This window comes from Bos javanicus, chromosome 17, assembly GCF_032452875.1.
Source record: "Bos javanicus breed banteng chromosome 17, ARS-OSU_banteng_1.0, whole genome shotgun sequence".
Taxonomy (NCBI): Eukaryota; Metazoa; Chordata; class Mammalia; order Artiodactyla; family Bovidae; genus Bos; species Bos javanicus.
The window spans coordinates 71,695,850-71,721,235 of NC_083884.1; the positions used below are offsets into that span (position 1 = coordinate 71,695,850).

Genomic DNA, 25,386 nt, shown 5'->3' on the forward strand with positions numbered 1-25,386 from the left:
AGGGGGCGCCGCGTGCGGGCTGGTTAAAACACCAAGTTTCTTTCCTGTAGATCCACTTAGGGTTATCTCGGGCTGATCAGATGCTCTGATTAGAGCCTGACATCTGATTAGCAAGAATGCGGAAGAGGATTTGTTACGCGGTAAATACCCGGTGTTTGTAGTCAAATCTTTCAGTGCCTGAGGTCAAGGTTGGGGGGAGGACGGGAAGAAAGCAGGTACTGGGTGGTGGTCATGGGCCGAGAGCCTTTGAAAATGGTTTCAGCTGCAAGCACAGCAGGGCTCGAGCAGCGCCAGCCTTCCCGGCGACAGGCCCAGCCAGGGTCCCCGTGCCGGGACCCCGGGGTGTGGGGCGTGTGTGCCCAGAGGGGGTGCGACCCCGGGGTCCCCACCAGGGCCCCCGCAACTGCCGCTCCTCCCGCCTGGCTTCTGCTGGGGCAGTGGCTGGGCCTGCTGTCCTCATCCCTCTGTCCGCTCCCCTGCTGGGGGTCCCCCGGAGGCCGAGCCTCGGGACTCACCCGGCCCACGCGGTTGATGGCGCAGGTGAAGCAGTGGTTGGCGATGGCTGCGTTCCTGGCCTCGACGGGCCACAGGGACTCACTGTGCGAGAGGAAGGAGAGGGACCAGCTTGCCAACTGCCCAGCCTTTGACTCACGGATGCTCGGCTGTGACCTGCGGCCGGGGTGCCAGTCTTGCCGCGAGGCTCACGGCGCCCACGGGTGACCCCACACCCACCACCAACAGGCCCGCTCGTCTCGGGCTTGGGCCGAAGCAGCCGTGTGGAGGGCACCTGACGCATCAGCCGCAGCCCTGGATCAAAGCCTTGCCTGGGACTCCCCGGGCGGTGCAGTGGTTAAGACTCTGCTCTCCCACTGCAGAGGGCACAGGTTCAATCCCCGGTTGGAGAAGTAAGATCCCACAGGCCATGCAGTGCCATCAAAAAAAAAAAAAAAGTTTCCTCTTCTGAAGCTTCCCCAAAGGGAGGCCGTGCAGACGAGCATCGGCTCACAGCTTTGGGAAACATCCATCCCCTTCTCCGGCAGCTGAAGCGTCTGGCAGAGTAGAGGGTGCTGCCTGGCGGGACCCCCTTAACTGCTGCTTCTGCCTCATTCCCTCCTGCCAGGTGGGGTCAGGAACTCAACCCCCGCCCCCCAGGCTAGTAGACGTCAGAAGGGAGCTGGGGGCCGGGGGCCTGGGGGCCTGTGTGCCCCCCAGACCCTACCCTTGTGGTACAAGTCATATCCGACTCTGCGACCCCGTGGACTGTAGCCCACCGGGCTCCTCTGTCCATGGGATTTCCCAGGCAAGAATACTAGCGTGGGTTGCCATTTCCTCCTCCAGGGGAATTTTTCAGACCCGGGGTGGGGGGCGTTGAACCCTCAGCTGGCGGGTTCTTTACCACTGGAGCTACCGGGGGAGCCCTGCCATGCCGCCTTGCAAAGCCGTCTGTCTCTGCAGGGGAAGATTTCAGGCCCGGCAAACAGTAAACCCGAGAGGAATTCAGGCTGAAGGCAGGCATCACCTCCCCTGAGCTGCCCCCCGCTTCCCTCTTCTGAACCCCGAGCCTCGAAGCAGAGCCCCCCATCCCGGTTCTCCTACAGGCACAGGACAGGGACATCCCCACGCGGGCACAGCTGAGCTCCCCAGGTCCAGCAACTGTGGGGGTGGGGGACCCGGTGGGAAACTCTGCTCCGGCGGACACGTGTCCGTCCACAGCCCACCAGCAAAATGTGCCACGGAATTCAGCGGGCCTGCTGGCCACTGACGGTCTGAGGAACAGCGCCATCGGGGTTCTGGATGCAGAGCTGCGATCCCACTCAGAAACGGGGTGCCTGGGAGCGGAGGGCCCCGGAGCCTTCCTGTCAGCATGCACCTGGCTGAAACCGGGGAGTAGGTGGAGGGGTGGGTGGGTGCTTGTCACAAGCCTAATTCTCAGCAGCGTTCACGAGTCTGGAGGGGGAAAAAAAATCCCACCCTTGACGGAGGGACTCATTTTCCTGTTTTTCTCCCCCCTGCTGCTCGGCTGAACTGACAAAACTTTTAAGAAAGGATTTTTACAGAAACACGCCCGTCGCTGACATTTTTGGGAATTAAATAGACAGGTGCGGAGCGGGCGCCACAAAACACGTGTCTTGCGGTTCTCCAGGGAGGATGAGGGGGCCAGGACCCAACCCCCAGCCGGCAGGACACCGAGGCTCTCAGATGAGGCGGGAGGTTCCTGAGAGCCGGCCCCTGAAATCCATCACAGTGGGGAAGGGGAAGGGTGGCCCGAGAGGGTGGGAGGGCGGAAATCTCTGACCACTCGGGCTGCAGGGCTCGCAGGGTGACTCGGTTCATCAAACCGCACTGTGCCTCTACTGGGTGCTCGGAACTGGGGGACCCTACGTGCGGACACCCTGCCCACTCCCGCGACGTGCCCACGTGTTTGCACGCGCCCGTGTGTGTGTGGAGGGGTAGGGGTGCTGATACAGGAGGCGGGAGACGTCAGAGAAGGGGATGGGTGCTTCTAGAAGCTGTGAGCCGAGGCTGCTGTGCAGCTGGTGGGTCCTGCCGGGCCTCATGCTTGTAAACCCTCAGCGTCGATTCCACAAACAACCCTTCAGGATTTTAAGAAATTCACCCTGTGGCTCCTCGACCTAGCGAACCACCTGTTGTACCGTTTTCCACACTCTACCGCCATCCTCAGCAAGGAGAGTCTCGGCAGGGTTCTGACCCCAGCCTGGAAACGTCCTTTCTGCTCACAGGCGGGGGTCACGGAGCTGTGTTAGCCCCGGGACGGCTGGGTGATAACCGCTGGGGGAGAGGAGCTGACCGTGACCACTCTCTCCCCTCCAGCTCTTCCCTGTTGTCCATCGCATGGCCCTGAGCAACATCAGGCAGGAAGCCCTCCTCTGCTCTCGCCACCGTGCCCTCAAGCCAAGGTTTTCAGGCTGTAATTATCTGGTCAAGGGTGTAAGGGCTTCCCCGATGGCTCAGCGGGAAGGAATCTGCCTGCAATGCAGGAGATACAGGAGACACGGGTTTGTTGGGAAGATGCCCTGGAGGAGGAAATGGCAACCCACTGCGGTCTTCTTGCCTGGAGAATCCCATGGACAGAGGGGCCTGGTGGGCTACAGTCCACAGGGCCGCACAGAGTCGGACACGACTGAGCGACTGAGCACATAACAGGGTGAACGCTGTGGGAGCTGCTCAGACCTGGGGCTTCCAAAAGCCCCAGCTCCCAGCAGAAACGCCTCCTCCTTGGAGGGCACAGGTGGGTGGGATCATGCTGTCCAAGGAAGGAAGACGGACAGCGTTTAATAAGCAAGGACACGAGCCATCACCTGTGCACCACGTTGAGCAGCTTCTGTTTGCTTAATTGGGGCTGATAAAAGCCCGGAAGTGCTCCGTTGGAGAGGTGACATCTGAGTCCAGGCTACGGCTGTGTCCCTCCCAGCCTGTGTGCCGCTGTGCATGGGGGGGTGGCACTGGCTTCAGGGACCCCTCTGGGGTGATGCAGCTCGCTGGGTGTGTAACACGTGGCTGGCAGGAGGGGCTGCTCCGGGGCGTCTGTCCAGGCTTGCTGACTGGACAGCCAGGAGCCACTCTTCCTCACAACTGTCAGGGGACGTTGTCACAGTGGCCACGCTGCCCGCCGCCTCTCTGGGGGTGGGGAGGAGACCCCAGACGTGACCCCAGACGCCCGAGAGCGCCCCCCCCCCGATACAGACAGGACGGGGTCGTTCTGTAAGGGACAGCCGTGCAGATCAGCGAGCTGAGGGAGGGGGCCCCACTTTCAGCAGCAAGTTCGAGGTGAAGTGATGGCCACATCCCCACATTTAAATTTCGGAAATCTTGTGGTGAGGGAGGGCAGGAGTGAAAGGGTGGGCCCCCAGGGGACTGCAGGCTGCCCCTGAGCTGCCCCCCTCCACTGGGGACAGGGACTCCCCTTCCCCGTCCCCGCCACCCCCCCGATGACACAGCAGATCCCGGAATGCTCTGGGGGAAGTGAGCTGGGGAGACAGGCATTCACACAGATGCCCCGAGCTCTCCTGCTCCTTGATGAGGCAAAGCTGGAAACCACCCGCTGCTGGGGAGGGCAAAGCTACGAAAGGGCTCTGGTGCCGGTCACTGCAGCCCCGCTGCAGCCCAGCGAGTGCCCCGGGGAGGCCCCGGAGCCCGCCACCCCCTTCCCCCCACCGCCCTGTGACAGCAGCTTTGTCTGCTCAGGGATAAGGCTAACACCACGTGGCTGGGTAAACACAGATGCCAGAGACCCTTGACTGATCTCTCAAGGACCCCCTCAGCTCGGACCCCTCTGTCGTCACCCGCCCGTGTGGGACGGGAGGGGAGCCAAAGCTGCTCAGGCAACCCCCAATGCTCCGGCCCTAAGAAGGGGAGCTTTCCCGAATCCTGCTGGCGTCCCTGCCCGAGACCTCGCCACAGCCAAGGACGGTGCTTCGTAGCATGGCACTGCTGTTCAGTGTGGGTGTCCGAGTCTTCGCGACCCCCGGGGACTGCAGCCCGCCAGCCTCCTCTGTCCATGGGGATTCTCCAGGCAAGAATACTGGGGTGGGTTCCCCTGCCCTCCTCCAGGGGGATGATCTTCCCGACCCCGGGATCGAACCCGCATCTCCTGCGTCTCCTGCATCGGCAGGTGGGTTCATGACTCCGTAGCACCACCTGGGGAAACCCCTTGGCTTCGAGGGGGGACGGTAACGGACGCTTAAGCTGGCTGACCCTACCACTCACCGTCCCGGGGCTCAGGGGCGTTGCACATCCCGGCGGTCACCTGTCTGCTGTTCACCCACCCCGCCTCTGCGCCCCGAAACCCGGCCCCCAGGCCCCCGCCGAGCCCCCTGGGCCCAGTGACCTGAGCGCTCCGATGGTGGCGGAGGGGTTGAAGATGATCTCGGCCCCGTTGATGCTGTACATCAGCCAGTTGAGAGGGTGGTGCCGCCCGTAGCAGATGTTGACGGCGATCCGCCCGAACTGGGTCTGGAACACGGGGTGGCCCAGGTTCCCCTCCATGTAATATGTGGACTGGAAGACAGAGGGCCGCGGGCGGGTGCTCTGAGCCGCCAAGCTCCCCTTTTCTTAGGCTTGGCAGAAAAATGAAAACATCACCCGTCCTCCCTAAGGGACACTCCTGGCATGACTCTAAACTCCAAAATTTCAGACCACTTATAAACTAAAAAAAAAACACCAAACCTGAAAACCAGACACATCACGAACAAGCTTACCCGAGGGAGGATCACTGTGGCTGGAGCACTTGCCCACAGATCTGCGGTGACACGATAGAAAGTCCCCAGAGCTTCTCCCCGCGGTATGCCAAGGATAAACTGGGCTGAGGTTTCATCCCAGCACCACTAGAGGCTGAGGCGTGTGGCCGACGTCCACACCACCCATCTGGTAGGACAGCTAACCGCTTAGGCCCTGAGCACCGGCCGAAGCCCCAGCCTGCACACCTGCGCTCAGACGTGCAGCCCTCACGGCCACCTGACCCCACGGGGCCACAGACAGGGACCCCTCCCCCGAACAAGGACCAGACGTTGACGGACGAGGCGCTCGGGGCCTGCGGGGCCCAGCAATCACTCCGCGCCTGTGACTACCGCTTCTGGTTTTAACTTATGTGCTACTTTGTTTTTCTCTTTATTTTTTAAATTATGGAAGTGTGATAAGACACTTACAGGAGATTTGGAAAATAGAGAACAAAGTTACTTACGGTTCCCCTATATATTACAATTATTTTTTTTTAAAGTAAACTAAGATTTTTAGCTGGAGTTTCAATATCAAACTCACAAAAAACTGAACAGAATGAATATCCAGAAAAGCAGAAGGTCATAGTAGACCTGAAAACATGCTCCTTACTTTCAAGAAGAATTCCAGGCGGCCAACTCAGGTTATATTTTTAAAAATATTAATATATGCAAGAACACAGCCCTCTGTGCTAAAGACATGTGGGGACCCGCCCGGGACTCCCACCGCACCCCAGCCGCCCTCGTGACGCAGGGCGACGTGGGGAAGTCACACCGCACGGCGGCCGGGGTGCTCACGGGCCCAGGCAGGCGGCTCACCTCGTTGAAGTCGCCCACTCTGGGGATGTGGTTCTTCCTCGTCTTGCCCAGGACCGCTCCGGAGCTGGCAACGACCACAGCTGTGTTCCACAGGACGTCCCCGTGGTCCGAGTCTCGCTCCAGGACAGGAGACACCACCACCATGCCGTGCTTCCTCGCCAGCTGGAAAAACAGACGTAGCATCGCCCTCCTTTCAAAGCACGCGTCGGACGATTTTACGGACGGACTCGAGGGTCCTCCTAGATCGTGTCTGGGTTTCGAGCTCTCTCTATGCTTGTCCTTTTAAAGACCAAATGCCAGCGCTGTTCTGATGCCCAAGCTTAGCTGCATAGGAGCCGGCATCGTCCTCGGGCACTCCTGGGAGTGGAAGGATGATGCAGCTGCTGTGGAGAACAGTAGGGCCACGCCTCCAAAGTCAAACCCAGGACGACCACAGGACCCCCTAATCCCACTTCTGCTGCTGCTGCTAAGTCGCTTCAGTCGTGTCCGACTCTGTGCAACCCAATGGACAGCAGCCCACCAGGCTCCCCCATCCCTGGGATTCTCCAGGCAAGAACACTGGAGTGGGTTGCCATTTCCTTCTCCAATGCATGAAAGTGAAAAGTGAAAGTGAAGTCGCTCAGTCATGTCCGACTCCTAGCGACCCCATGGACTGCAGCCTACCAGGCTCCTCCGTCCATGGGATTTTCCAGGCAAGAGTACTGGAGTGGGGTGCCATTGCCTTCTCCGAATCCCACTTCTGGATCTCCCCAAAGACCTGAAATGCGTCCTTTTTCTCTTTCCGCTACAAGTGAGAAGAACCGTTTCTTCCTTCACTTCATTTACTATGTGCCATGTCACAAACAGCGGGACACGACTTAGTGACCGAACAACAGCAACGTCTGTGCTAACAGGCGAAATGCGCTTCCTCTATTCTTTTTTTAGATGTTTTTTTCATATGGCACAATTCCATGCCATCAGTTTGCATTGCTTGAATATGACATGATCATATAATCTTTTTCTCCCAGACATGCTATAATTCCATCTTTGATTTCTCCTTGAGCCACGATCTAGGAGAGAGAGTTTCAGTCTTCCAGTGGCCGCATTTTCACATTGCTCTGCGTTGTTGTGGTTTATACTTTGACGGGTGGCTGCTGGTTGTGTGTAATATCGGCCTGGGATCGGCTGGTGTGCAGGATATGAGCTCCCCAAGCAGGGGCTGAGCCCTGCCCCCGGCAGGGAGAGTGCAGAGTCTGGACCCCTGGACCGTCATGGAAGTCCCACTCTCCTGATCCTTAAGCAGTCTACACTTCAACAGTTCTAGTCAGAATCAAATGACTTGACATTTCCATGAGCCTGGGGTTATATCAGCAGTATGCGGGTTATATCAGGATTTGTGAAATACTGAACATAGCCCTGGGGACCTTTCTAGTGTGGCTAAGGCAGATTTCCTAATTCTAAAGGGTGCAGAGAGCAAAGTCTTACGTTTTCCAACCTGGGACCCCTCGACAAAGATCACAGACCCTGCAGTACAAATGAAATAAAAGCAAGCCTTAACGCCACTTCCCACAGACCTTCAGACCCAGAGGCAATAACGAGACAAAACGAGAAAAGCAGAGAAGGAGCATTGACAAGGGTGTGGAGACGGGAACCTTCATAAAATGCCAGCAGGAATATAAATGATGTTGGGTTCCCCACGGAGTTAAACGGAGCTGCCACAGGGCTGGCAACTGAGCGGGAGAGTGTGAGCGCACACTGCATTCCCAGCAGCGCTGCTCACACCAGCCAAGGGTGGAAGCAACCCCACCAGATAAAGCGTGGCGTGCACATGCAGTCGGAGAAGGCAATGGCACCCCTCTGCAGTGCTCTTGCCTGGAAAATCCCATGGACGGAGGAGCCTGGCGGGCTGCAGTGCCTGGGGTCACAGAGTCGGACACGACTGAGCGACTTCACACATACACGCAGCGGAGTAGTTTGTCATTTTGTTCAGCTGCTGAGTCACATCCAACTCTTTGCGACCCCATGGACTGTAGCCTACTAGGCTCCCCTGTCCTTCACTATCTCCCGGAGCTTGCTCAAACTCATGTCCATCGAGTCGGTGACGCCATCCAACCAGCTCATCCTCTGCTGCCCCCTTCTCTTCCTGCCTTCGATCTTTCCCAGCATCAGGGTCCTTTCTGATGAGTTGGCTTTTTGCATCCGGTCGACAGAGTATTGGAGCTTCAGCATCAGTCCTTGCGACAGATGTTCAGGGCTGATTTCCTTTAGGATGGACTGAACGGAGTATTATCCAGCCCTGAGAAGGAAGGCAGTCCTGACCCACGGGTAGAGTGGCTGTGGTCTCTGACGTGGATGAAACTGAGGGCGTCGTGCCGAGCGAAACCAGCCGGGTGCAGAAGGACCAGCAGGCACACGTGCCCTCCGGCGGGACATCGCATGTGGTCGAATTCACAGAAACCGAGCGGGACGTCAGCTACGGGCAGCTGCAGGCGGAGGGGAGCTGATACGCGGCTGGAGGGTTTCAGGGCTACAGGACGACAAGTTCTGGAGGCCTGTCTCGTAGCTCTGGGAAGGCGCTCAGCACGACGGAGCTGTGCGCTTAAAAGTGCTGAAGGCGCCCGATGACGTGTTCTCCACCAGCGTGCGCGCTCAGCCACGTCACAGTCCGTCACCGCGTGGACTGCAGCCCGCCAGGCTCCTCGTCCCTGAAAGCACCTAGGCGAGCATACTGGAGTGGGTTGCCACTTCCTCCTCAGGGGATCTTCCCAACCCAGGGATCCAACCCTCCTCTCCTGCATTGGCAGGCGGATTATTTACCACCAAGCCACCTGGGAAGCCGTTTTAGTGCAATAAAGAGAAGAAAACAAGGGATTTCTGTGGCAGTACAGTGGTTAAGACTGCACTTCCACTGCAGGGGCACAGGTTCAACCTCTGGTTGAGGAACTAAGATTCTACATGCCTCTTGGTGCAGCCAAAAAAAAAAAAAGATTAAAAAAAAAAGGAAAAAAAATCGTCATATGTCTCATCTACCCAAAAAAACTCAGAAACCCAGAACCCAACCAAACACAACTCTTGGACAGCAAATTCCTTTTGTCTCAAATAAGAACTACAGGATGTGGGGGCCAGGAGGAGCAGCCGCAGCTGGTCATCTGTCCTCAGCTCTCACCAGCCCGTCGCCACCCCCGACCCCAGTGACAGGACAGTGACGGCACAGCAGGATGCCAGCAGCCACGAGGGGGCGGCCGTGGGTCCTGGGGCCCTCGATGCAGACACGGGTGCCCGGAACCAGCGCGTTCCCATCCTCCTTCTGCCCTTTCTTCCTCCTGTCCTGGTTCAGGCACGCCGTCTGCAACCACTACCCGCCCCGTCCTTGTCATCTTCTTGTCCAAGGCACAGAACCGACCGCCTAGTGGCTGGGAGATGTCCCCCTACAGCCTGGGAAGAGGGCTGCTTGGAATCACGGCTCCGTACTGACAGGATCACTGTGGTCACAGCGCTGCTCCAAAAGCCCCGGAGTTTCCGCAGGAATGAAGGGAGTTTTCCGAGGTGAGAATGAGCATAAGCCACCATGTGGGACGTCATGGGGGTTTTTGGGGTGACTGCTCCATGAAGACGCACTTCAAGGAGCATAAAGTCCATCGCTTCAAAGGGCAGCATTCCGTGGGTTTCAGTACACCCAGAGTTGTGCAACCGACACCACAACCTAATTTTAGAAATTTGTCAACACCCCAAGTGGAAACCCCGTCCCCGTGAGCATCCCTGCTCATCCCTTCTCCCCGCTTACCCTGGCAGCCGCGGACCTCTACTCTGCCCCAGCACAGCTGCCCTTCCTGGACAATGCATATAAACAGAATCTCGGAACACACATTATGAGGTTTAAATAAAGAAAAATGAGGCCCAGTTTCTACACTGATGAGACGGGCCACACCCGTCAAGCCCCGGCAGGTGGGGTAGCAGGGCTCTGGCCAGGGACGCGGCCTTGACCCTTGTCCCCAGGGCCGCCTCTTGCCGGCTGCAGACCCTGCTCTGGGCGGGTCACCCCCATGCCCCCTCTGTGGGCTGCAGCTCCCTCAGTTAAAAAGCCACGAAGGGGAACTTCTCTGGGGGGCCCAGCGGGGAAGAATCGGCCTGCCAAGGCGGGGAACATGGGATCGAGCCCTGGTCGGGGAAGATCCCACCCGCCGCGGAGCGACTGAACCCGTGCACCCCGACTACCGAGACCGCGCTCCAGGCAGCAGCGGGAGCCGCCACCGCCGAAGCCGGCACCCCGGGAGCCCGGGGCCCAGCTCGAGAGGAGCCCCCGCTCGCCTCGATGCAGCAACGGAGGCCTCGCCAGCCATGAATAACACCGGCTCATTAATGTAGTTTTTAAAGAGGCATGCGGGGCCCCTCTGGCTCTGAAGCTGATTTCAAGTGAAAGGGCACTTAAGGGAAAAAAAAGGGCAATAAACAGTCGCATCTACTCTTATCTGGCAAAACCAGGGCCAGGCGGGCGCACACGCCCTGGGGCAGGGCCACCCGGCCGCGGAGGCCGTGCTCTGACCCGCACGTGTCCGGCCACCCCAGGCTGGCTTGCCGGCTGAAGGCCGGTTAACGTCCTACCTCCTGACAGAACTTGATGGTCGGCCCGTCCTCTGCTGACTCAGCAAATTCCGTCCAGGGAAGCTTCTCTCTCGTACAGAAGGCAAAGGGCATCGCTGTGGAGAGGAGAAAGGCCAGAGTCACACCCAGCCTCAGGGCCTCCGAGAGGGCCCCTCGGCCTGGTGTGGGCCTCTCTGGGCCTTCCGGGCCCACGCCCGGCTGTGGACGACGGGCAGACCCTCCCCTTTCCTGGCTTCTAGGGTTGAGGCCAGCCATCCCGCCTACGATCCTAGACACACTTGCAGCAGAAGGCTGAACAAACGCTTGCACACCCAGGCTCACAGCGGCCGCAGGATGGAAACCCGTGTCCCCCTGCGGATGAATGGTTGACGGTGGTCCACCCACTCGATGGGACACCGTGCTGTGTGCTCAGGCACGTCCGACTCTCTGTGACCCTGTGGACTATAGCCCACCAGCCTCCTCCGTCCATGGGGATTCTCCTGGCCAAGAATACTGCGACAGCCAGCCACTTCCTTCTCCAGGGGATCTTCCTGACCCAGGGGTCGAACGCACGTATCCTGCATTGGTGGGCGGATTCCTTACCGCTGAGCCACCTTATTCAGCCTTAAAAAGGCAGGAAATTCTGACTCTTGCTCCAACATGGGTGAGCCCTGAAGACATTACATGCGGTGAAATAAGGCAGACGGAGGACAAGCGCTGTACAGGTCCACGCGCACGGGGCGCCCAGGACAGGCGGGTTCAGAGAGACAGTGCGGAAGGACAGGCGCCGGGCCTGGGGCCGCGGAGAACGACGGGCTGCTGTTCAAGGGCTGAAGCATCAGTGTGGGCGGATGAGAAAGCTCTGCATGTGGACGGTGGCAATGGTCACACGACAATGTGAATGCACTGAATGTTACAGAACTGAACCCACAAAAAAATGCTTAAAATGGTAAACTTTATCCTATGTCTATGCTACCGTAATTTCAACCACACACACACACACATATAGGGATCCCCTGGTGGCTCAGCGGTAAAGAATCCGCCTGCCAATGCAGGAGATGCGGGTTCGATCCCTGGTTGGGAAGATCCCCTTGGAGAAGGAAATGGAAATCCACTCCAGTACTCTTGCCTGGAGAATCCCATGGACAGAGGAGCCTGGGGGGCTACAGTCCATGCGGTTGCGAGAGTCAGACACAATTTAGTGACTAAACCATATGTGAAACAATTCTGTACAAGGTACAGCCAGAAACTGCTGGCTGACCTGCAGGCTGCTACAAGCAAGGCCGAGGCTTCTTGGAGATGGTGTCCGAGGGTCCCCGAGGACGGTGCCGGGACCCTCCCACGTCAATAGGAATGCTCCTTCTCCCGGGGGCTGAGGCCTCTTCAAGAATGAGGAAAGCCGTTCGTGTAATGACCCCAGCAGAAGTCTGGGACACGCTGGATGGGCTGAGTGCTCCCCGGGGACAAAAGCATGATTTCTGTCCTCTCTGGATAGATGATGCCCCACCATCGAGAGGGCTAACTCAACAGGAAGGTTCATAACTCGCTGAGGTACATACACGTGCAGTAACAATTCAAAGAATGCCAGGGCACCAGATTCTCGATGGAGGTTTCCTCTGTAGGGCGGGGGGCTGGCAGGGGGTAGGCACCGGGAGAACGGACTCCGGCCGAGCGTGCTCCGCCCCCTCGCGCACACGCTTGCGCATCCGCCGGTCTGACGGCACTCTCCTGCGTCCCCAGCGAGCTGGAGCCCCCGGCCGCGTGGTCACTGGCTCTTCTGGATTCATCCTCCAGGTGATCTCTTCCGTACCCTTTGCCCGCTTCCTGCTGAGCTGTTAAGTCTTTTCCTTCGTGACTTGGAACACGGAATTCCTTCTTCGGACCAATTCCGTGCAGAGTTGGCCCTCTGTACCTGTGGGTTCCCCCACCGGCTGAGGGTGGAAAATGTTTGGAAAAAAAAAAAATTCCACAACATTCCGAAAAAGCAGAACTTGAGGTTGCCACACAGAGGCAACTATTTACTTGGCATTTACACAGTGTTAATGCCGCTGGACGGCTCTGAAACCGACCGGCCTGCATGGAAGGTTTGTGGGAAAGCTGTGGGAGGTGGCCGAGGAGGAATCTACCTGGTTGCAGCACGGGGCGTGTGTGGCCTCTTTGTGGGTGAAGATTGTCAGCTGGCGACCACAAATTGGCACCTGCCTGGGGGGCTTGCCATCTACCTCTGCAAGGAGATGATTGTGCTGTGGTAGCTGCTGACCCCCAGCACCCCCTGCAGGAGTTCACTGTCAGAGCAGAAACGGGGCACTGTGCCCTGGGAAACTGGCAGGACAGGTCTTCAGGGAGTTAGGTGTTCTCAGGGGCTGATGTTACGAGCCAGCTCCTGTGTGCCCTCGTGTCTAGAAAAGCGCGAAAATCCTTCAGTGACGACTGTTCCCCTGAACTGAAGCTTCACGGGACCAGCAGAAACTTTCTACCAGAAAACACACGCATGCACTGCCCCGTGACCAAAATCACACAGAGACTGCCCCCCCGACCCCTTCGGAGCAGCTGCTCAGAGCTGAGGTGCTGTCTCCTGGGCTGCAGCCCTCATATTGCCCCCAATAAAACTTAACTCTCACGTGGTGCTTTTTTTTTTTTTAAGTCATCACAGCCTTTCCCAAACCCAGGCCGTGTGCCCAGCACGGTGCCAGGCCTGGTGAGAGGCAGCCTGTCCCGATACCCCTGTGAAGTGAGTGACTCCTCATCCCACAGAGGAGGAAGCGGGGCACCAGGCTCCCCGGTCCCTTCCAGTCCCTGGCAGCCTGGGCGACGGTGGCACCTCAGTCACCTTGGCCGCCCGGGACGTGGCCCACGGAGGCAGCGGAGGGGCAGCAGACTCTGGCAGCAGCCCCGGGGGCCTCGGCACCCGGCTCGACTCCCCAGGCTCCTGGGGTGAAGACGGATGAGCTATTTTAAGGAGGCCAACAAGGACACTGTTGATAACAAAGAAAGATCCTTAGTGACCGCTCACTCGCAGCTTTCAGAGCATTAGGAGAGACTCAAGTGCCCCAAGAGGATAAAACCTCCCTTTCCGATTTCATTTCAGGTTGCTAAGCTCTCCACATTTCTCCATTTCCATTTTAATGGTTTCTTTTCCTGTTTTCACAACCCCTGTAATATAAACAAACGTTCAAAAGCAGCATGTGGAAGGCAGGTTGGGGGAGGCTGGCTGCAAAGTTCTAACCACATTTTCCAAATCAGAGGGAAAAGGGGGGTCCCCCATTCATTGAACCAGCGCTCCTCAAGGCAGGTTCTGGACTTAGACCCCGTCCTGCCCTCAGGAGATGCCAGCCGAGATGCGGTGCTCAATGGGAACCTGGTGGGGCGCTCAGTTCTGTGCAGGGGAGTCCCCAGGGCCCCCAAAAGGAGGGGGTGTCCACATTAAACCTTGATGGATGAGTGGGAGTTTTCCAAGAAAGAGAAGTTGGTTAAACGATCCAATAAATATTTTTAGCATCTGTCATGTACCAAGGATTATTCAAGCCACTAAAGACAAAATGGGGGTAAGAGAAAGAATGGACAGAATGTGATCCATGCAAACCACGGGATATTATGCGGCCATGAAAAGGAAGGCCAGTCTGATGCTTGCAACAACACAGATGGGTCTTGAAAACACAATGCTCAGTGGGACAGCCAGACACCAAAGGTCAGATACTGAGGTTCCACTTACACGAGGCCCCTAGAGCAGTCGAATTCATAGAGACAGGAAGTAGAATAGAGATTTTCAGGGATGGGAGCGTTACTGATGAGTTAGTGCAGAGTTTTGGCTGGAGATGACGAAAAAGTCTGGGTCGAGACGGTGATGACAGTTAAAACAACTTTGCGACTGTGTTTAACACCGCTGACTTATACATGTACCGATAGGAGCAACATGCATGCTTTACGATCAAAATTTTTTGAATGTTAAAAAAAATGGGGGTGGGGTGGGGATTGGGATGGGAAAAATTACCACCACCCAGGCGCTGACCACATGGAGTGTACAGTCTAACGGAAGACACAGACATATCAAAAGTGTCAGCCGAGAGTGCAAACACACACGTGCCGGGAAATGTGAAGAGCGGGATGACCTGCCGGGCACTGGAGGCAGAAGGGATGCACACCTTTGCTCTCTGCTGTGTGTGTGTGTGGGTGTGTGTGTGTGCACGCGCGCGTGTTCAGTCGCTCAGTCCTGTCCGACTCCTGAGACCCCATGGACTGCAGCTGTGCACAGCCTCCTCTGTGCAGGGATTCTCCCGGCAGGATGTTTTGCGAGGAAGAATTAAAAGGCTCAGAGGGGAGCCTGAGGCACATGAGGAGTGGGTTCCGGGGTTGCTTGTGCTGTTGACAAAGAACCTCTCGAGGGATGAGAAACAAAAGGAGATTTTTAAGAAATCACGTAGCAGATGCTCTCGGCGACGTGGAGATAAGACAGTGAGGTTTTGCAAGCGGCAGAGAAAGCGTGGGGAGAGGGACTTACTCCACGCCTCCTGGAAGCAGATGATGTTGACTCCACACATGGCAGCCACCTCCACGACGGCCTCCATGCGTCTGTGTAGAGCGGTGACCTGGCGAGTCAAACAACGATCGTGAGAGCCCATCGGGTTCTACTGCTACTGCTAAGTCGCTTCAGTCGTGTCCGACTCTGTGCGACCCCATAGACCGCAGCCCACCAGGCTCCCCCGTCCCTGGGATTCTCCAGGCAAGATCACTGGAGTGGGTTGCTATTTCCTTCTCCAATGCATGAAAATGAAAAGTGAAAGTGAAGTCGCTCAGTCGTGTCCGACTCTTAGCAACCCCATGGACTGCGGCCACCAGGCTCCTCCGCCCGTGGGATTTTCCAGGCAAGAGTACTGGAGTGGGTGCCACTGCCTTCTCCTCAGGTTCTACTGGTTGAGGCCAACTTTAACGCTCATCCTCCACCGGGCCTGCTGCAGGAAGACGCACGGGGCGGGAGGTTCTGGGATGGGGGACAGTCTTCCGGCTCGAAGCCGTGGGCAAAGGCGGAGGGGCAGAGGCCCTGGGGTCCCCCAGGCGCTGGACGCCGCCTCGCTGAGCCTCGGTTTTCCCTGTCTGGAGAATGGGGAGAAGGCTGCCCGCCTCGTGGCATTGCTGAGATGTGAGCTGCTTGCTGAGAGAGGGGCCCACCACCCTCCAGAGCCCTCCCCCGGGTCACCTGCCCCTTGGCCCCAGCGCTGGGACCCGGTCACTCAGGACACCCTGTGTCTGCGGCTGTGGGGAGGCCCAGTCCTGCCAGGTCTGTCCCCGCATGTTCCTGATCTTCCCAGGACGCCCAGCGTCGCCCTCTACCAGCACGAGCCCCTCCCCCGACCTGACCTGCCTCTCGTGTGTTCTCATGTGTCATCCACGGTGGGGCCGAAGAATCGGGGTACGCGCGCCCACGGCGGGGCCCAGAGTCGGGGTGCGCGCGCCAGCGGCGGGGCCGAGAACTGGGGTACGTGCGCCCCGACAGCGGCACCGCTCCCCACTGGGCCCCATCCCAGGACCCCACGAGCTCCTTGGGAGTGGCATCCTCAAATTCTCCGTGTCCTCAGCCCGCGGTCTGGCTCCCAGGAGACATTTAGAAGTTTTTTTGTTTAGAGACAGACCAGTGGAACCCGGTGGGGCCAGGCTGAAACCCAGAGACACCGGGTCTCCCCACTACAGGGCCCCACAGATGCTGGGCTGGGAGCAAAATTCTAGGTGCTGGAGGCGGGGTGGGGAGGCAAGGACCACATCCCTGAACCCCCACGACCTCCTGACAACCCGGACTGGCCAAGGAGACAGATTTGCAACCCGATGGAGGCTGGGCGGATGACTCCCGCACCAAGGAGCGAGGCAGAGGCACACGGGCTGGACAGACGTGTGCTGGCCGGAGCCCAGGAGGCAGGGCTCCAACAGAGAGCGCAGGAGCCCGGGGGCGGCCTCCTCCCTGGCAACTTAAGTTCCACCCCAGGAGAGGGAGGCAGAGAAAGGGGTGGGGGCCAAAGAAAAAGAAAAGAAACATGGCTGGAGGGTGGGGGGGGCACACCAGGGCAGAGCAGCCGGTCGACCACCCGGGGACCATGGTCAAGTCTCTACAGGTGGGAGAGGCCTAACCTGTTTCACCACGGGGGTGTCCGCGGGGAGCGGGGTCCTGTTCTGAACGAGCCCCACACGCACAGTCCGGGGCCTCCTCTGCTGCTCCGCGGCGGCCTCGAACGCATAGCCCTGCAGCTCGAAGTCCCCTCTGGAGGCGGCCTCGAGAGCAGCGCCGGGCAGGTCGAGCTTCCTAGACGCAGGAAGGCAGAGGGCAGGTGAGCTGAGCGGGTCCGCGGCACGTGATGACACTCACAGTCGCTCCTCCGGCTGAGAAGGGGCGCGTGCGGCGTCCTGGTAGGAAGGCGCAGGAGCTGGCCAGGGCCGCGGCCATGTGTGGGGAGCTGGCACGGAGCAGCAGGATGGGGGGGCCACCCACCCCCAAGGGCCCCGGCAGGCAGAGCGGTGAGGCCCCACAGAGGAGGGCCGGGAACCTAGTCAAGAGGTTGATGTTCAAGCTGCTGAAACCGGGGGCGGGGATTAAAGTCTCAGCATAGGCGGGAGGGGACAGAGTCCCCCAAACGTCTGTGGACTGGAGTCAGAGGGCTCTGTGAGCTGGGCGGGGGGGGGGGGGGGGCGGTCACAGCAGGTTGTAAGGAGACAGGCGAGCAGGAGGCCAGGACTGATGGCAGGACGGAGGGTCACGAACATCTGGGGACCCCTGCCCTGCTGGGACCACCAGCAGAGAGGGCGGCTCCCAGCCCGGTGCCGGACGGGCGAGGTGGGGCCCAGGCGTCCAGACCAAAAGCTGAAGGGCTCATCCCGGTGTGTGGTTCATTAACAGAGGCAAGTGGATTATTGACAAAACCTCCCACCAAAGTGACCATGGGCCGAACGGCAAACACTGATGCCCGTTCCATGCCCCCGCCCGGGGTGGAACCTGCAGGAGAGGGCCCAGGAAGTGCTGACCATCTAGGGGGCGAGAGGGTTACGAAATACCCTGAGAATGCCTCAGAAAATCGCCTGACAGCCGTTATCTAATAATACTCCTCTCCCACTTTGAATCCCTTTCTTAACGACTTTTCTTTCAAAATCACAGCCCTGTCAGCCCAAGCCCCCGGTCACCGCCCCCCTGCCAGGCGCTTTCCATGACGGCTCCCTGACAGCTCGGAGCTGGGTTCCGCCCCTGACAGTCAGCCTGCTTTTCAAACTCGTCAGGGCTCCGTGCGCTGCGGCGGGTTAGAAATAGCTGCAGAGCACACACCTTGCCTCCTGTTGCTGTGGGGGCCTCAGAGACGGTGCCCCGCCCCCCAGGACAAGTCACCGCTGCAGCCGGGGGGCCGGGCAGGCGGCCCGTCCTCAGCCAGGAGGAAGACGTCGGCTGGGAAAGTTCGCCCAAGGTCCACAAGCCCCCCAGCTGTAAGCTGGTCCTGCAGCCTCTGGCCGGCCCGCCCCACCCCAGCTCCCTGGGGACACCCAGCCCTGAGGCCGGGTGCCTGGAGGCTTTCCCTGCCCTCCTGTTATCCTGGCCTGCCATCACCTGGCCCTGCCCCACGTCCTCCTGGAGAACCCACCTGGCCCTCAAGCTGCAGCCCCCAACCGTGTCCCGTGTCCACCAAGGGGCTCGGCTCAGGAGGTGGTGGGGCGCCAGACAGCTGCGGCGGACGGAGCCCAGCCAACAGGCCAGGACCTCACACGCAGGCTCTCTGCGGCCCTCAGCCCTCCCTTGGTGCCTGCAGCGGGCTCTCTGCCCCTCACCCTGGTGGCTGAGGCCCCACCCTGAGGGCCTCACTTGCGACTCCAAGAAGGAAAACTCGTCACTTCCTGTCCTGGCCCCACAGACCCCTTTCCAGTGGGGTCAAGGCAGGCCTTGCCCAAGGGAGCCCAGCCCCTGCCTCCTTGGCAACCTCTGGCTTCTGGAACTTCTCCTTCCCCTCTAATGGATCTGCATTTTAAATAATTAAACCAGAGCTTTGTTACAAAAGAAACACAGGCTCGTGGGGAGAGAAAGAAATGAAAAATCAAACAGTGGAGAATGTCAAGTGAGTTCCCCTCCGTCCCGGATCTGGAGACAGCGCCCTCCACAACGTCTCCCGCTTCTTTCCCACATTTTTCCGTGTGTGCCACACGCACAGAGGTGCCCTTCTGTGCACTCCACTCTTCGGTCTGCACTCTTTCGCTTGGCACGACACACGTTGGGCGCCACTCCCTCTCTCCTGCAGACCGGCCACAGTTCCCCGTGACAGCTGTTTGAGGCTCTCCTCTCCTGTTTAGGAAGCACCAGCCTTCTGACTGCTCAAGCCACCTGGACTCCCTGAGGTCCCCATCCTTCCAGACCTCCTCGAGCCGCCCGACAGCCTGTGCCCAGTCTGAGCTGCCTCCTCGATACTGGCCCTCGGGTCCTGCAACCTCGCATCCTTGCCTCTGGAGTCACCCACAAAATCTCCGCTTCCTCTGCCCCCTAGACTTCTCCTCCACACCCACCCCTTCACCTGCAATGGCCGTCCCTAGGACAACCCCAAGCCAGCGCCCCCACCACCTCTCTGGAGTCTCTAACGGGCCGTGGCTGACCTGTGCGCCCCTTCCCCCAGAAAAGATAGCCCAACGTCCTAACACCCAGAACCCGTGACTGAGAACTTTTGGGGAAAAACAGGGTCTTTGCAGACGCCATTAAGGATCTCAAGATAAGATCACTTGGTATTACCTGGGGGAGCCCTAAAAGCCAGTGCTGGGTTTTAAAAGGAAGGCGCAGAGGTGAGACATGGGGAGAAAAGAAGACTGTGTGAAATCAGAGGCAGAGGCTGGCGTGATGCCGCCACGGGCCAAGGAACACCAGAAGCCGCCAGAAACCAGAAAAGCCTCGGGAGGGCGCTGCCCGGAACCTTTGGAACCGTGCCCCTGCCAACACCTTGGCTTCTGTACTTCTGGTCTTCAGAACCACGAGGGTACATTTCCCTGGTTGAAGCCATGCGGCGTACGGTCATTTGTCACAGCACCCCACCGCGTCGGCCTGCCCCCCAGCTGCACCTCATCAGGTGAACCCACACGGGCCACCCAAGGGCCCAAGCCCCCTCTGCCAGGCTGGCTGTATGCACCGCCTCTTGAGACTTCCGGAACCCTTCCTCCTCTCTGCCCCCAGGCACTCTACCCACTTTAGGCCTCTCCACCATCCACCTGCTCTTTGCAAATGCTCTGAAGGCTGCCAGCCCCATCAGGACAATCCCGCCTCCTCTGCAGAGGAGGAGCCCCCAGGATCCACCCCGACTACTCCTGCCTCCTCTCCTAGGCGAGCCCCCACAGTATTCTACACCCACAGCCCCCAAACGGGCCTGTCCCCTGCTGTCTGCACCTTGGCCCGGAGCAGCTGAGCCCCTTCCTGTCTCCAGACCAACTCCGCAGTCTCTTTCAGGACGCAGCTGAAGCCTGGCGCCCCAGAAGCCTTCCCCACTTGCCCCAACCCCGTCCATATAAAACCCCCCAGCTCTCCCTGCACACTTTCTTGCAGGGCGGGACAACCATCAAAAGACGGAAAGCCCCTCGAGGGCAGGAACCGTGGCTAACTCATCCTAGGACCTCTAGTGCTTGAGACAAAAATAGACGCTCAATTAATGTTTGTTGAATGAATAAATGCTTCTTGGTTCTGGCTGTCTTAAACTGTGCCTTGACGTTCTTCGGGGATTTCATCTGCCTGGCATGAGCAAAGGCCCATTTAGCTCACTCACTCAGTAAACACTTGCTAAGCGTCACCTTTGTCTCGGGGGCAGTGAGCACTCAGAGAGAAGCCCGTCTTGTGTGGAGTGAAGGAGGAGTCTAGGGGAGGACTCCATCAGGCCCCCACAGAGGCAGCCATACCCAAGTCAGGCCATGAGAAATGAACAAAAGACTTGGTTGAATATATTTTTTTATGTGGATAATTTCTTTAAAGTCTTGATTGAATGTGTTACAATACTGCTTCTGTTTTGTGTTTTGGGTTTTTGGCCCCTAGGCAAGTGGGGTCTTGGGGTCTCCCTAGTGGCTCAGACAGTAAATAATCTGCCCGTAATGCAGGAGACCTGGCTCGGATCCCTGGGTCGGGAAGATCCCCTGGAGAAGCGAATGGCTGCCCACTCCAGGATTTTTGCCTGGGGAATTCCATGGACAGAGTTTACAGTCCACGGGGTCGCAAAGAGTCAGACACAACTCAGTGACTAACTCTTTCACTTTTCGTGCAGGATCTTAGGTCCCCAACCAAAAACCGAACCCATACCCTCTGCACTGGAGGTGGATTCTTAACCATGGGGCCTCCAGGAAAGTTCCATGAACAGATGAACTTTTAAATGAGTAAGTTTCTATCTTCACTTTGCAATCTGTTCATAGCCAAATCCCACCCAATCATAAGTACAAATGGTTAAAACCCCAGAGTGAAGCTTGGAAGGGCTTAGCACAGAGTGGAACAGAATCAAGAAGAGGGAAAAGTAGAAAGAGTGGAAAAGGGGGACCACTGACTCAGTTACTGTGAGCCGAGCCCCAGGAAGAGGCCTGGCGGTCACTGATAAATGCAGTGTGGCTTCCACCCAATCCTTCCCTACTCTGGAGTGATCCAGATGTGCACACAGAGTCCTTCCCACAAGGCAGGCCTTTACCCTGAGCTCTCGAACGGGTCCTGGCCTGTCACCTACGTGGGAAACTTACTTCTCTTTTCCCAGCACTCTCTCTGACACCCACAGGCTCTGTCTTTTCCCAGGGGAACGTGCCTACCTCACCTTTAAACACTCCCTGCTTCAGGGCACCTTCCTTAGGAGCCCCAGTTCTCAGAGGTTTCCCCCATCGTGGGCCTTCACAGGTGCCACGGAAGGCAGTAATCCAGCATCAGCCCACTGGAGGGGCCAGGGGGGTCGGCAGTCCCGGGCACCCCTCTCTGGGTATGAAGAGCCCTTTTGGACACAGTTCTGTACCACGCTAACCCCAAAAACAGCTGCTCTGCCTTCACCATCCACTAGCTGTGGAAACACCTGGGGCTCTGAGGTCCGGTCCCCACCCCTGCCAGAACGCCACACGAGCTGCTGGCTGGGACCCTCTGATCCAAGTAACCCCCTCCAGTTTCAGGGGAGCTGCCCAGGAGCCTCAAGGCCACTGCCACAAGGTCAGGGAGTGTGTGGTGTGGCTGGATGGGGGGAGCCCACAAACGGGCAGGAAAGTGGAAGGATGTCTGGTCAGGAGTTGCATAGGGTCAGAGTTCATTTCTAAGGGCCGTGGGAACCCCTTATAGAGTTTTAAGCAGGATCTGAGTTACATCTTCCGGTTGCTTTGAGAAAAGTGGACCGAAGAGAAACCGGAGCAGAAGGGCAAGTGTCTTCCAGCCCTGCACTCCTGGCGTGCAGGAGTACACTGCCCTTGGAAAGTCCCAGAGATGCCCACAGCAGGCTGGGCGTTAGCTCCGAGCGTGGGAGCCAACTCCCGGGACCTGCCCGTGGGAAAGGTCCCTTCGCCAACCAGATTCAGGGGCCTCTCCGTCCCAGGACCCGCCAGAGGCCGGTCACTGCGGGAAGGAGGAGCTGGGGGCAGGACCTCCAGTGGGCCTGGGGTGGGATGGGGCTCTGGCTGGAGGTACCGACCTAGACAGCCAGCCAGAGGACAGGCCTGGCGCCGGGGGAGAAGCGGGCCACTGGAAGCTGGAAAGAAAGCTGGGTGGTCACAGGGAAAGCACAAGAGAGTAAAACTGTCCCTTCCCTCCAGGCTTGTAAGGGTCACGCTGGGTTGCACACCTGAGGTCCCATCTATAGAACTCAGGGTCTCAGCTCCAATCCAGGATTCACCACCGCCCCTGCAGAGCCCTTCAGACCCTGAAGCCCCCTGTCTGGTCCCCCAGACCAACACCCGCTGGCCCCAAGGGCCTCCCAACCCCCACCCCAAGCTCCCTGCCTGGCCAGTTGGGCTCCACGCACCTGGTCTCTTTGCCATAGAGAAGGCGTTTGACCTCCTGCAGTTCTGCGAATGGCAGATGTTTTTCCAAGCACTGCTCCAGCGACTCAAACCCGGACCCGGCCATGGCTGAAGTCCGCACGTTTGTCCAGATCTAGACTGCCTGCTGCCCTTCGCCCCCGGGGGGAGGAGGAGGAGGTGGCAGTGGCCAGGCCAGCACATGCACTCTGCCTTCTACCCCCGCGCCCTCGCCCGGGAGGACTCCTGCGGGACCCCGCTCCCTCTGCTCACGCCCCTGCGGGGCGCCGCCAATCAGTGCCCGGGGCGGTGTGCGCGGTGACCGGGAAGGTGAATGGACCCTCCCGCCGCGCCTCGGACTCCGGCCCAGCGCCCTGGACACGGACTGAGGGCACCGGAGGAGGGGAGCCTGGGCTGGAGGCCGCGCCGCCGCCCTCCGAGGCCTGGTTTCTAGAGTTAAGGGAGGCAGGCCGCGCTCCCCTACACAGGGACCCTTGCGCCATCGGGTGGCCAATAACCATGGAGCGGATGCGGTCGGCGAGGGGGGACGGGTGGGTGTCCCCACGGGCTCCCTGGGTGAGATGGGGAGGGGATCTGGACTGCCTCCCAGAGGCCAGGGTGAGTTCCCCAGGACGTGAGGAGCCCCGGAGTCCGGCCCACCCGAGAGCCGGGCAGTGCGGCCGGATGGGGCAGGCGCCTGCAGGGACGGGCTGGTCAGCCACTCGCAGGCCCGGCCACCCCGGACGCGGAAAGAATCGTCGCGGAGTTGTTCGCCCGTCAAAGGAGATGGGGAGAACGGGATGGGGGGCCCAGAGCGGGTGCCGTGGGGCGGGGCTGGACAGACGCTGCAGAAGCGCCTCGCGCAGGTCTGGGGCGTTGATTTGATGCCTGCTCACGGGCAGTTTCCAGTATCTGATGGAGACGCCTTTCACGAATGCAGCCTTTGAGGGCTGGCAGTGCCTAAGGCTCCTAGACAAGGGCCTCGCGCAGATCAGTAAGACCTGGCACCTTTCCCCATGGTTTCAGGTAGGCACCAATTCTGCAAATACAGCAGATTAAAAACCAAACAAGCCACGACTCATTTATTTGGCTGCCCCGGGTCTTGGGTGGCAGCTCGGGCTGTCTCTAGTTGCAGCGCCTGAGCTCTTGGCTGCGGCTTCTGGCCAGCAGGACCCAGTTCCCTGTGCTGGTTGCGGTTTGGTCGACAGATGATGCCGGACTCTGTGGTACTCCATGGACTGTAGCCGGCCAGGCTCCTCTGCCCATGGGATTCTCCAGGCAAGGATACTGGAGTGGGTTACCATTTCCTCCTCCAGAGGATCTTCCCGACCCAGGGATTGATTCCCTACCGAGCGTTTTCTGTCTCCTGCCCTGGCAGGTGGGTTCTTTACCAGCACTGTCTGGGAAGCCTTGGATCAAACTGGAGCACCCTGTGTTGGAAGCACAGTCTTAGCCAGTGGACCACCAGGGAGGTCCCAATGCAGCAGATTTGAATAATTTGGTTCGAAAAACACACGATGCCTTGGAGCTCACAGGAAAGGGTGATTTCTGGCATAGAAAGGGAGATAATTCAAGACCTCAAAGTAGAGGCCTTATTGCCAACTCAGAATGCCTCAGAGGGAATTTGAGCCTCCCTTCTTCCGCCTGCTCTTATCTTCTATTGTGGTATTTCCTAGTTTAGTTAATGGCCTCACTGCCCACTCATTTGCCAAGCCTTTGAGAGTCATCCCCGGCTCCTCCATGTTCTTGCTCCCATACAATCAAGTTCTGCTAAATTTATCTCCTGCCTTTTGTTAAACTCTTTCCCTCTCCCACCTCGTGCCTGCAATCATGTCATGTTTTGCTTGAATCACTGCCAGTCTTCTAACTTAACTCCTTACCCCTGATGTCTATCCTGGGCTGTCCTTCTAAAACGAACATCGTAACATCCTTCATACGCTCTCTTTTATTATCTTCCTGCTTAGAACGACCTGCCATCTTCTGTTTTGTGACCTCTTACGCATTCTCCAAGACAAAGCTTACATATCCCTTCCTGTTAAGTCTCCTCCAGTTGCTCCAGGAGAAGTTAGACTCCACTAACCCTTTATGGATACCTCTATTAGAGCATTTATCAAACACTATTATGTAATTATTTCTGAGCTCTAGGCAGGAACTGGATCTGATCTACTTTTGTATCTTCAGGGCTTTGGCACTGAATAAATGACTGCTGAGGAATTAATGCTGAAGGGATCAAGGACAGATTCATTAAAGTGACGACATTTGAGCTGGACCTTGAAGCAGAAGGAGAAACTCTTATTACAGTTAAATTGCTTAATCCATCTCGCCCTGTTGTTCGGTGACAGGTCACTCACCCTAGGCCATTATAAACCAGAGCTTCACAAATATGAAACATGTATTTGAGAAGGATTAAGAAAATTATGTTAAATTTTTTTTTATTTACCCAATTAATTTTCATTCTAAATGATAAGACGCTTGACTAGATTCTCCTGTGGTAGTGAGTAAAGCAGATAATGGGCTCTGCCCTGGTTCTCTTTGCAAATCCAGCCAAATCCCGAAGGTTCTAACTGCATGCAAACACTACAGGGAGGGGCTCTTGTTATGAAGACCAGCGCTCTCTGTGGCGACATGGTTTGGTTTATGGATGTGTGATAATTCAGTAGTTGTATACAGCATGAACAGGAAGGATGCAATAGGGGTCATTTGCTGACGTATAGTTCTTCGAAGATTCGAAGCATGTGATACTAACATTTTAAAAATCTGGGTTTTGTTATATTTTTTGTTTGAAGTGTCACTTTATAGAGGAAAAAGGAGCCTTATA

General features: G+C 57.9%; 1 protein-coding gene and 1 long non-coding RNA gene across 7 annotated transcripts in view; one reads left to right on the forward strand and one right to left on the reverse strand.

The window, feature by feature from the left end:
* The window catches only part of UPB1 (beta-ureidopropionase 1), a 29,355-nt gene extending 6,570 nt beyond the window's left edge, over positions 1-22,785 (reverse strand). For 2 of the 6 annotated variants that reach the window (XR_009730498.1, XM_061385533.1), the window contains exons 1-7: positions 22,574-22,779; positions 16,731-16,902; positions 15,112-15,199; positions 10,635-10,729; positions 6,054-6,215; positions 4,850-5,019; positions 516-597 (exon numbers count right to left, since the gene is read on the reverse strand). Coding sequence is in view for 3 of the 6 variants with exons in the window: in XM_061385533.1 (XP_061241517.1) it covers positions 516-597; positions 4,850-5,019; positions 6,054-6,215; positions 10,635-10,729; positions 15,112-15,199; positions 16,731-16,902; positions 22,574-22,677 (873 nt within the window). In the remaining 3 variants the exon portion in view is untranslated. Of the gene's footprint in view, positions 1-512; positions 598-2,005; positions 3,036-3,320; positions 4,622-4,849; positions 5,020-6,053; positions 6,216-10,634; positions 10,730-15,111; positions 15,200-16,730; positions 16,903-22,573 lie in introns of those variants that run through there. The other 4 variants (XM_061385536.1, XM_061385534.1, XR_009730496.1 and 1 more) reach the window with 3 other exon arrangements.
* On the forward strand, positions 16,902-20,303 carry LOC133229166 (uncharacterized). The gene is made up of 2 exons (XR_009730500.1): positions 16,902-17,499; positions 18,928-20,303. It is a non-coding gene; the product is annotated as an uncharacterized LOC133229166 (long non-coding RNA).
* Positions 22,786-25,386: the final 2,601 nt, after the last annotated feature.